This window comes from Triticum urartu, chromosome 1 (assembly GCF_003073215.2).
Source record: "Triticum urartu cultivar G1812 chromosome 1, Tu2.1, whole genome shotgun sequence".
NCBI lineage: Eukaryota > Viridiplantae > Streptophyta > Magnoliopsida > Poales > Poaceae > Triticum > Triticum urartu.
In genome coordinates this window covers 517,376,092-517,387,088 of record NC_053022.1, presented here as the reverse complement: position 1 = coordinate 517,387,088, position 10,997 = coordinate 517,376,092, and the positions used below count along the sequence as shown (strand labels likewise).

Below are 10,997 nucleotides of genomic sequence, written 5' to 3'. Positions count from 1 at the left end.
CAAGCACCTATACCCCTTTAGCCTTGTTACCAATTTCAAGTGCTAATTTCTTCCTGACCGATGGGTCTACCTGCATATGAGTACTGCCAAATTTTGAGGGGCTCGTAGCAGTATCCGTAACCTCGGGGTCCACCTTTGCTTTCCCTGCGTTATTTGGCCGGGAAACGTTCTCATCTGGCTTCGACCAATTGTTCCTTCCGAACTGACCCTCTGACCGAGGTTTGTTCAAAGTGTCCGCGTAGAGCCACACTCCAAACTTCTTGTTCTTTTTCTCATGTACACCAGTACCACACTCCTTAACATCATGACCAATTAGTCCACAGGCGCAGCAAAACCTTGCCAATTTTCCAAACCGATCGAATTAGGAACACCTGACGTTCTTTCCCTCTAATAAGGCTGACAAACTTAGTGAGGGAATGGCGGCTGCACACTCCGGCGGCCATATCCGAAGCCTCTGAGGACGATGGTGAAGCAAGATACCACGAAGAGGAGGCAGAGGAATAGGGTAGACTCGAGCTCAAGAGATGACATGGGCGCTAGCTAGCAGAGCGGAACGGACGCACAGCACGGGTGTGCAACTACCACACAGCTAGCGCTCAACTTAAGCCGCGCGTGCCGGCTGTTGCCTAATGTGGATCCAGATAAGCTGATGCACAGGCTCCACACAAGACAAATGTCGCCTGATATGGATACGCACCGCTGAAGAATGTGAAGCATGGTGAGAATGTCGGCATGACCGGACACGTACGGAAGCTACACGAAGGACCGGCGCAGCCATGTGTCAGAGCCGCGCATGGAATGACGATCGAGGATGGAGGACGACGGAGTGGCCTGCTACGTCCTAACCACAACAATGCGTGTGGTGGTGGTACGGTTCAGGCACTCAGCGGCGGAGCGAGATCATATCGGAAATCTGCTCTCCACGCGCGCACCGTGCATATATGCATGGATTGGACATCGACATCGTCGTCCCCGTGCAATCATGCAAGATGCCGACCCGCCGAGGAAGAGGCGTCACAGGTGCATGCATTTTATTGTTTTTGAGCGGTAGGTTTTTTCTTTTGTTGAGAATTCTTGCCCAGCTTTTTTTTTTTGCGGGGGTCTTGCCCAGCTTTATTGATTCAACAAAATGTCCATAGGTACAGTGGAGGGGTCATGGGGGTTCCTCAACCAGATATGACGACCTACATCTAAATTACACGCAAATTTGACGAGATTATGAGCTTCAAAATTAAAATTCCTACGCTCAAGAATAAAATTACAAGAATGAAAACAAGCACTAAGATCTATTATTTCATGTAAAATCACAACATTGCGTGTGGTGGTGATACAGTTCAGGCACTCAGCGATGGTTGTTGCACGGTGGGGGGAGATCATGTCAGAAATCTGCTCTCGAAGCGCACCGTGCATATATGCATGGTTGGACGAGCAATGCTAGACCTAAGTATAAATGGTACGTAATTAATCTTATGTGCTGATGTCGGTGTATTAAATATGAGTGTTTATACCCTGACTTATGCACAGACAGTTGCAACCTTTTCAACGGCAAGGGCTTGCCGAAGGATGACCTTTATCAATACTCGAGGGTTGGTAATCAAAACCATGAAGAAGACCTCGAGGCAGATCATAGAGAAGTGCTGGAGATGAAGACTCAAGTAGCCGGCAATCAAAGGCACCGGCAAGAGATCATCCGGCAAGCTCCATGCCGACAAGCTCCTTGCGCCTCTTCACCGCTCCACCGGAGTTGTCAGCTAGTCGCTCGTCAACAGGTGTTGATCGGGCATGTGGTTAGGTGAAGCTTGTTGGAGCACGTGTCAGCGTTGTGGCTGAAGGACAATTTTATTGACACCCGTCCCAGAGGCGTGTCGATAGAACAAAAGGTAGCTAGGCGAGTTGTACTGGTGAAGATGGACAACCTTGCCGGCATTCCTCCTCGGCGTGACACCTAACGGAATATTTATTGCTTTTGTCCTAATCCGTCATAGTTAGGTACGATAGTATTGTAGCCACTATCTACCACTGTATTTACCATTTTGCCAAAGTGGTAGTCTCTTTCATCTACTCCCTCCGTTCCTAAATACTTGTCTTTCTAGGCATTTTAACAAGTGACTACATACGGAGCAAAATGAGTGAATCTACACTCTAAAATATGTCTACATGCATTCGTATGTAGTAGTCATTTGAAATGTCTAGAAAGACAAATATTTAGGAACGGGGGGAGTATAAAAAGAGGCCCATGACAACCTTTACAAGGGTCGACACCCTGCCCAATTGCACTACATAGCCGCACTTTCCGAGCACCTTGCTGGCAAGCTTGCGCTCTCTTGTAACTTGGGCATTTTCCATATATAATCCACCAAAGTAAGAGTAGGATTTTACGCCTCAAGGCAGCACGAACTTGGTAAATCCTAGTGTGCTTGATTGCTGGATCTGCACTTTGTGCATTGTGATTCCCACAGCCAAACCACCAAGGGGCCTTGTTGGTCCCAAATATTGTCATACCTCGACAGCTAATGTGGCCCAAATTAATTGGGCCAGGATTAGCGGTTGGGTCCACCGACGGCTCAATTCAAGGGGCGGAGGACAGGATTTTAGGATGGTTACGTAAATTTACCTAGGTGTAGCATTTTTTGTGGATTGGACATCGACATCGTTGTCCCCATGGGATCATGCAAGATGCCGACTCGCCTCATTCACGCAGGACGATAGGATGTCTCGCTGAAGCGTTTTTTGTTATCGGGCTGGCCCATTCACGCACTGTTAAAACAAAATAGAGAAGGGGAATAGGGAAAAGGGGAGCTACAGGGTTCAAACCCTCGTCTCCACAAATGTCACTCGTGCTGCTAGCCACCACGGTTAGGTGCAGTACGTGACAATGGGCAGGGCAAGACATATTTGAGGCGAACAGAGGCAGTTTTTCCACCGGTTTGTCAAAAAAACAAAATCAGTTTTCAGTTTTTGTTTTTTCATGGGGTTTTCTTCGGTTTTTTCCTCTGGTGTTTCTACTTCTTTCTTTTTTCATTGTTTTTCTTTATTTATTTCTCGGTTTTCATTGGTTTTTTCTTTTCAACCCTTTTCTTTGTTTTCTCTTTGGTTTTTTCATTTTTTTTGTTTAGTTTTTTTCTTCTCCATTTTTTGTTTTTCTCTTTGTTTTTTCTTATGTTTGTTTTCGTTTTCACTCTACATTTTTGTATATGTCAAAAACAATTATTTAATACGTGATCAACATCTTTTGTATACAGTTCAACATTGTCTGGACGCCTATTCAACATTTTTCAAATACTTGTTCGCCATTTTAATACGTATTCAACATTTTTAAATATTTGTTCAATATTTTTTATATACTCATTCAACATTTTTAATACTTATTCAACATTTTTAAAATAATTGTTCTATATTTTTAAAACTTATTCAACATTTTTCAAATACTTGTTCAACATTTTTTTAATATATTTATTTAACATTTTTAATATTTGTTCGACATTTTTAATACTTATTCAGCATTTTTTTAATACTTGTTCAACATTTTTAATACTTATTCAACTAGTTTTCTATACTCCTAAGAGTATGTACTCCATCTTCAATATACCTCGTATACACATTAATTATACCTCTTTATCATTCTCAATATACTTCATTAAATAATTTAAGATGCCCCAATACGAGTTTTGTGGAAAAAATATTATTTGTGACGTACTTTTTGTAATATGCCTTTTCCACGTATGACCAAATTACTGTATACGTAAACCTTTAAAAAATATGTAGACTCACATGAATTTTGTCATGAAACTCATTTTGAGGTATCTATTAATTATTAATGAAGTATATATATATTCACAATGAACACTATTCTGCAGGTGCGTCTGTTTGGTTTTGGAACCCTCCTGCCTTCTCTGGCATGTTGCATGTGTCAGGTACATCTTCATTTTTTCCTTTGGAAATTTCTGGGTGACACTAGGTGACAAGCGTTTGATCATACCAAGTACCAACTTTCTATTACTTCAACAATATTTCTTTTTGCTCTGAATTTATGGCAAACTACTCCCCCCGATTCACAAATATAAAATGTTCCAACTTTTTCCCAAATTGGATGTATATAAACACATTTTAATATATTTTTCACTCATTTTAGTCCGTATTTACTCCATATTAAAATATTTCAAACATCTTGTATATTTATGAACAGAGCAAGTACTGTATGCCTTTTTTACTAGGATCATAGGGACAATATTGTTAAGACGTGCATTGCACGTGTATACATACAAGTATTCCTAGAGAGAAATGGCAAGACGCCTCCACCACCATCACTGTTGATGACGGCTCGCAAACAATATTGTGGGATTCTCCCTAGGTGCAAGGCCGAAAACCAATATATATTTCTCCACTCACTCATGAGGCTTCCAAGAGGAAAAATTGGAAGGTCCAAGAAGCGTTAAAGAATGATGCTTGGGTCTCCAAGATCACAATTTCAACAAACTTCTTCATGGCTCATATTCATCAATTCTTGACCCTTTGGACAACCCTCTGTGACTTCCAGCTCGACATCAATGCCGATAATGAGATTATTTGGAAACATACATCCATCAGGCTCTACTCCGCGGCCTCCGCATACAATGCGCAATTGTGAGAAGCTACCCGCTCCCCATGAACTATGCGGTTTGGAAGGCGTCGATGCCGCCTAAGGTCAAATTCTTTGCTTGGTTGGCTATTTGAAAAAGAGTTTGGACCACCGATAGGCTGGCCAAACTGCGGCCTTTTCCCCTTGCAAACGCGATCAAGAATCCGTGGCTCCCCTCTTCTACAAATATCTGTTCGCCCTGAGGCTTTGGAGCTTGGTCAAGAATTGGCTTCATCTGGAGTGCATTAACAGGACCACCGGTCACTTGGAGCGATCATCAAAGAATTGTGAATCAACATCTTTGGAAGAAACGTCCCAAAAAGGGAAGGAATGGCCTCCCTCACTATGCTCGTAGTTTGGACTATCTGGAACGAGAGGGTTGCCCATGTCTTCCGTCACAAGTCTCGCAATGATCAAGAATGACGCCTCGCTTTGGGTGACCACCTGTGCCAAGTACCCTATGTATTTTTGGGTACTTGTAACCAAACTCCAAACTCTATTCTCTCTTAATTAATTGATGAGGCAAAATTTGTGCCCCGTTTAGAAAAAAGGGGCATCCTTGCCCAAAAAAGTGAGAGGGATTAGTCTCTAGTACCGCAGAACTTCTATAATAACCAAATCAATCAAACAAATCAATAATCTCATCAGGTGAAAAAAAAATAGCGCGCTATAGAATCGCTATAGCACGCTATAGCATTTTGAGCAATTCCTCGTTAAATAGATCAGTGTACAATGTCGTGTTAATAGCACATTATAGCGCGATATAGCACGCTAATAGCATATTTTAAGGGGCCACGCTATTTTTTCATAGCACGTTTTTTTTGACATTGTCATCAATAGTTGACTTTAGACAAATGTTTTTAATATAAAATAAAAATAGAAGGAAATTTGAGTGCAATAAATAAAGCTGTTTTTTAGTTCATTTATAGGGAATGGTTATAATTAACCGCTGGATTAATCAAGCTACCTCGATCGCCTCATTTGGGCGACATGTGTCTCATGGGTCCCCACGCACGGCAACCCCTTCTTCCTCAACCTCTCGAGTACGCCAGTTCTTCTCCCAAATCCATTATCGCTGATTCCTACCTATGCAACCCTCAGTCTAGACACCCTTCTGTCTCACCTCCTTGCACGGATCTTGTCATCACCTTGCCCGCCGCCCTCTTACGCAGCATAGCGACACGCGCTTTGTTGCCATGGCTCCCAAGTTGTCAACACTTTGAGTTTCGAGGACGGTGACTAAGGGTGCCACCATGAGGGGTGTCAGAGTGCTGCAAAGGGGCAGTGCACAAACGTTGTGAGGCGATGCCACCACCTGTCGCGGCGCTGCAAGGGCGTCAACAACACTGGTGTGTGGCTCGATGTTGCATGAAGTGAGCTTCTGCAATGGACGGTAGACTGCTGCAAGGACCCATCACAACATCCCCTATGTTGCGAACCACTGCAACAACCCCTATGTTGCAAACCCATGTTGTGAAGGGGCGCCATCATGCTGTGAAATGGTGTCGCGGAGGCAAATCAGGTGATGCATGAGGGTACGTTGTGGTGGCAACATGGCTCGTGTTTCAAAGTTTTGGTTGCAAACGTCCGAGTGTAATGTGGGTCATATGTTTTAAGCCTTTGGACGCAAATATGGCTGATGTTGCAAATCACTCGTCTTGCAAATCTTCAAGTGCAACATAAGTCACACTGCAAATCTCACATCCCATAGCAACATTGGACACGTTGCAAACACTCAGTAAGGTGGGTTTCCAACTTGGTTGATCTTAGCAATAGATCAGTCGGCCGACCGGCAATCATCTTCATTTATTTGTTATATATTGTAGTCTTTGTAGATACATAGCACGTCCCACAAGACTCATGTACCCAACACGACACGGCCCAGTACAACGTCGGTTTAAAACTCATTGCATGCGTCAATACTGACTCGAACACGAACTAATATAAAGAGGGCATCGAACCAATGAGCTCATTGCTAACACGTGCACGACGCTTCGTTTATTTTGACGCGGCACGGAAACTATGCGGCAGGTACACACAAGGCCTCGTCGTCGATCAACATCACCTTGGGCACATGGATTGGAAGAACGTCGACGTCCTGTGCCCAGGGGTTGCTCTCTTTGGCGTCGTCGGAGCCCTCAACCGTCCTAAGCGCCTTCCACACGGCGCTGTTGCACTTGAACCCCGAGCCGAATGCGATCTGCCACACACGGTCTCCCCTCCTGGTCCTGCCCTTGGCCTCGCAGTAGGCGAGCTCGTACCACAGCGAGCTGCTCGACGTGTTGCCGAACCTGTAGAGTGTCATCCTCGAGGGCTCCATGTCCCACGCGCTCAGCCTCAGGCTTCTCTCCAGCTCGTCCAGCACGCTGCGCCCCCCTGAGTGGATGCAAAAGTGTTGCACCGAAGACGTGAAGTTAGGGATGTACGGCCTCGCCTTGGTGCGGAACACCCGCTTGAGCACGACGGCGCAGAGGAACCGGAGCTGCTCGCTCAGCAGTAGGATGTGGGGGCTAAGGGTGGTGATGTTGGTGCGGAGCGCCTCGGCGGCCACGGACATGAGATCCTTGGAGAGGGACACGCCCAGGTGCCCGGCGTCGTCCTCCTCTTGCATCACGCAAGCGTAGCTCTGGTCGCTGGGGCCGCGGTGCGTGCGCGCCGTGTGGATCAGCTGGTACTTGGCGCGCCGCCACTCGCTGCGACGGTTTGACAGAAGAATCGCCGCGCCACCCATCCGGAACAGCATGTTGGGCACCAGCATGGACCGGTTATTGCCCATATACCAGTTTAGGGTGGTATTCTCTGTGCTCACGACTAATGCGTATGTGTCCAAGTGTACCTGCAGGTTAACGATCGAGTCAGCACAACACATTGCACGTCGACATTTTTCTATTGAAAAGAAGAAAAGCCCATCGGCCTCTGGATGGAATGATGCACATCGACCTAGCACCTGAACATCAACATACACATTAATCAATCACATATTTATCCCTATTTCTATACTTTTAGTTATGTTTGTTTCCTACACACTTATTCATACTATATAAAGGTACCACGTGGTAAGCCTGCTCAACCATCTTCACCAATTATACAGCTATGTATTTAATCGGACGATATTCGGCCAACAAAGAAGAAGAAAATACTCCGAAACACCGCATTCCCTAGTGCGCCAACTATGATTTTACTCCACATTGGATTTCTTCTTGTGTAGAACCGATTTAACGAGGAGAGAGCAAGTATTATTGTCACTTCACCCAAAGCACAAGCTCCAAATGTGGGATGGAATAGCAACCTTATACATTCTCCCACGTCCTATTGGCCAAAGTAAATACACTGTATTAAAGTATTGTATGATGAGTTGTTAGTAGATGACACTCCTATTTTTGTCAACAAGCTCACATACAAATTATTGAAGATGCTCTTATTATGCTTACTTTCAGGACTCCCTTATGCGTTGGTGGGATAGAAGAACCGACATGCGAAACCCCGGCAGATGAGCGATGGCCTCCCTCATCATGCTTGTCTCTTGGACTCTTTGGAATGAGAGAAACGCCTGGGTGTTTTGCCACAAGAGTGTGTCACCTCCTATTCTTCTCCAAAATGTCATGTTCGAGGCCAACCTATGGGTTACGGCGGCTACTAAGAGACTAGGGCGCATTGTTGTACGAGAGTAATTGCCATACCATTTTGTTAGGGTCACTTGTAAACTGTCAAACTCTTTTCTCCTCTTATTTAATGGATGAAGTAAATCTTTTGCCTCTGTTTTAAATAAAAAATTAGCAAGAAACCATATGTCAAGAAACTATATGACTATTTTGGTCTAAAAGTCAGATCTCCTACCGGTATTATTTTTACCGTTTGCTCATTCTTGTTGCACTGGTCAGGGTTACTCAAAGGCGTCGACAAGGAAAATCTTAACAATGGAGTGCAGATGCTGATGAAAGAAACCACTTGTTAGAAGGGATAGAGAGAAATGATTGGTGTAATGCGTTGGATGTATTATTGAGCCTCGAGAGCGAGTATATATTGAATACAAGGCTTGGAGGGAAAGAAGTCTCTCCTGAAGATAAGGTAGGAGATGAATTACAGATCCTAAACTACCAAATACATGTAACCCAAATATATCTCTAACACCGCTCGTCTGGCATCACTTCTGGTCCCAGCTGGTGATGGAAGTGCGGATTCTTAGGCGACAACTAAATCTTCCTTGAGGAAGCCTCGGGTGTTGGAGATGATTCTGCAATCTTCTAGTTTACCTTTGCTACTTATTCAGCCTGTCGGATATGTAATATACTCAAAGTCATGGGAGTTAGGTGGCTTTAAAATTTGATCATAACTTTTGGTAGTAGCAGGTTTTAGTCATGTAGCTAGAGTTTCGATGGCGAGCTCTCGGCAACAGGTGTCCTGCTAGTTCTCCAACTCGCTTATCCGTCCTCTTCCCTTAGCCAGTGTTTACTTTGATGTGGAACAGATATTGTATTTCCATTATGTGATTATAATGAAAAAGGGGATAGCCAGGTGGGAGAAAAAATATGTCAAAAACCTGAACTAAAAAAGAAATTAATGTAGAAACCAACGAGAGAGGACGGTTAGACAGCGAACGAGACAACTAATGATAATGACAATTATTGTAGTGAACGTTGATTTATTTTCTTATTAGTTGGCCAGGTTTCTTGTGGTGGAAACCGTTCATCCGAGCTCAAGTCCTAGACTTGGTATGTTTGCTTGTATTTTTCTGAATTTATTTGATATTTTAACGGTTTTATCTTCCGGTGGTAAGCGACATGGCCGTTAACAACGAAACTCTTTGTGATGACTTTGTCAATCTTAAGACCTAGCGACTCATCCTCTCGATTTGTCGAAGGTGTTCATATGTATCAGTGAGTGCATACGTTTGTGCTGTGTTTGAAGAGAAATGTTGATTTTTTTCAGTGGAAATCGGAGGAAACCCTTTCGTTCTTAAAAAGAAGAAGAGAAAAACGGATTGTAACTGGTGGACCTCGTGGAAAAGTTGCTTCGTGGAGGCCCGGAGGTAACATCCAAGATGTATTGGAACAGTACTCATATATACCTGAAGCAGGCGTCTGGCGAGGTCAATAGCGATAATGCCGGCGCTGCAGCCCATTCCGCTAAGGTTGTGGGTGACGACGTCGTTGCGCAAGGAGTACCGGTTCACGACAAGCGAGGTGAAGGACGGCGTGGGGCTGTGGAGGCTGCAGTTCACGATGACCATACCGATGTCGAACGGCCGCACGCGGGTCTTGGTCAGCAGCTCGTCGATCACGCCGAAAACGACGGCATGGGACTCCTCATCCGCCGAGCGGAGGCGTATGTCCACCGGCACCTTGATGACCGACGCCGGGAAGTGCGTCGCGTCGCCGAGCCCTGACCGCTCCAGGATCCTCCTCTGGAAAGCCATGCTCTCCGTGTTGAACGCACCAGCTAGTCCATGGTGCCGCGTGGTCTTGGCGCGGCTCGTCTCGTGCGCCGGCGCAGGCTTGTACCCGGCGAAGTCCACCAGGTACACCGCCCGCGACCAGGACATGTCGTAGGCGCACGCCGCCGCCACCGCACAGGCCGCCAATGACACGGCCGTGATGTCATGCGCGTCGTGTAAAAGGCCGTGAATTGATCGCTGGGACAGCATGGCCATTGCCGCCGGTGAAGACACGGCAAGGAGCATTGTGACGGGGAGGAGACGAGGCAGTTGGCCGACGAGACGGCGGTACAAGAGCTTGCCGTGCTTTCTCATCCCACTGTTTACAGCCTCGAGCTCATTGTCCATTATTGTATGCATGCGTGGTGAAACTAACTACGTTTGTTGAAAAACCGGGAGCTGTGCGCACTTTGCAGCGCGGCGCGCACCAATTTATATGATCAGAGGAGCGGAGGGAGATAGATGCCGCATGGCATGTTCCCGTGCACGCACCAAAGCGGACAAAACAGGTGACAAACATGCAAGCATTCATCACAGAGCATTTTCTTCAACGAGAGACAAGTTGAGTGCATGCATGAGCAGCTTCTGTACATGCATGCACCCATGGTTTGTGTACACATGGAGGTACGTTTGGGTCATTGTTGACACGTGCACGGATACTCCCTGCTTGTCCGTTCCTCCTACTCTCTTTTTTCTCTTATACAAACTCATTTTTTGCACTTAACATAGAAGTAAAATAAAGATGTTACAAAACACCCAGAATTCAAATGTAAATGTAAATGCTACAATTCAAATTTAAGTTTCCAAATTACTAGTTCAAATTTAAACTTATTTTATCCGGCCGCACACGCTCTGTTGGTTTCCATAATCCAATGGAACACCCACAAATGCTCAACGAGATCATTGAGAAGTTGTGTATGGGTTTCTCGACTACGAATCCTCGAT

The 10,997-nt window shown here is 45.3% G+C and overlaps 1 protein-coding gene across 1 annotated transcript; it reads right to left on the bottom strand.

The window, feature by feature from the left end:
• Positions 1-6,521: 6,521 nt before the first annotated feature.
• Positions 6,522-10,400, bottom strand: LOC125533030 (probable 3-ketoacyl-CoA synthase 20). The gene is made up of 2 exons (XM_048696834.1): positions 9,687-10,400; positions 6,522-7,454 (listed from the first exon to the last, which is right to left on the bottom strand). The coding sequence occupies exons 1-2, from the start codon at positions 10,398-10,400 to the stop codon at positions 6,639-6,641; spliced, it is 1,530 nt and encodes a 509-aa protein (XP_048552791.1). The 3' UTR covers positions 6,522-6,638.
• Positions 10,401-10,997: the final 597 nt, after the last annotated feature.

What these genes read in the sequence shown, in the direction of transcription:
- LOC125533030 (XM_048696834.1), bottom strand. Translation starts at nt 10,400, where the DNA reads ATGGACAATGAGCTCGAGGCTGTAAACAGTGGGATGAGAAAGCACGGC. An exon ending in TCGCCAGACGCCTGCTTCAG is followed by an intron (nt 7,455 to 9,686) that starts GTATATATGAGT and finishes GTTAACCTGCAG; the next exon opens with GTACACTTGGACACATACGC.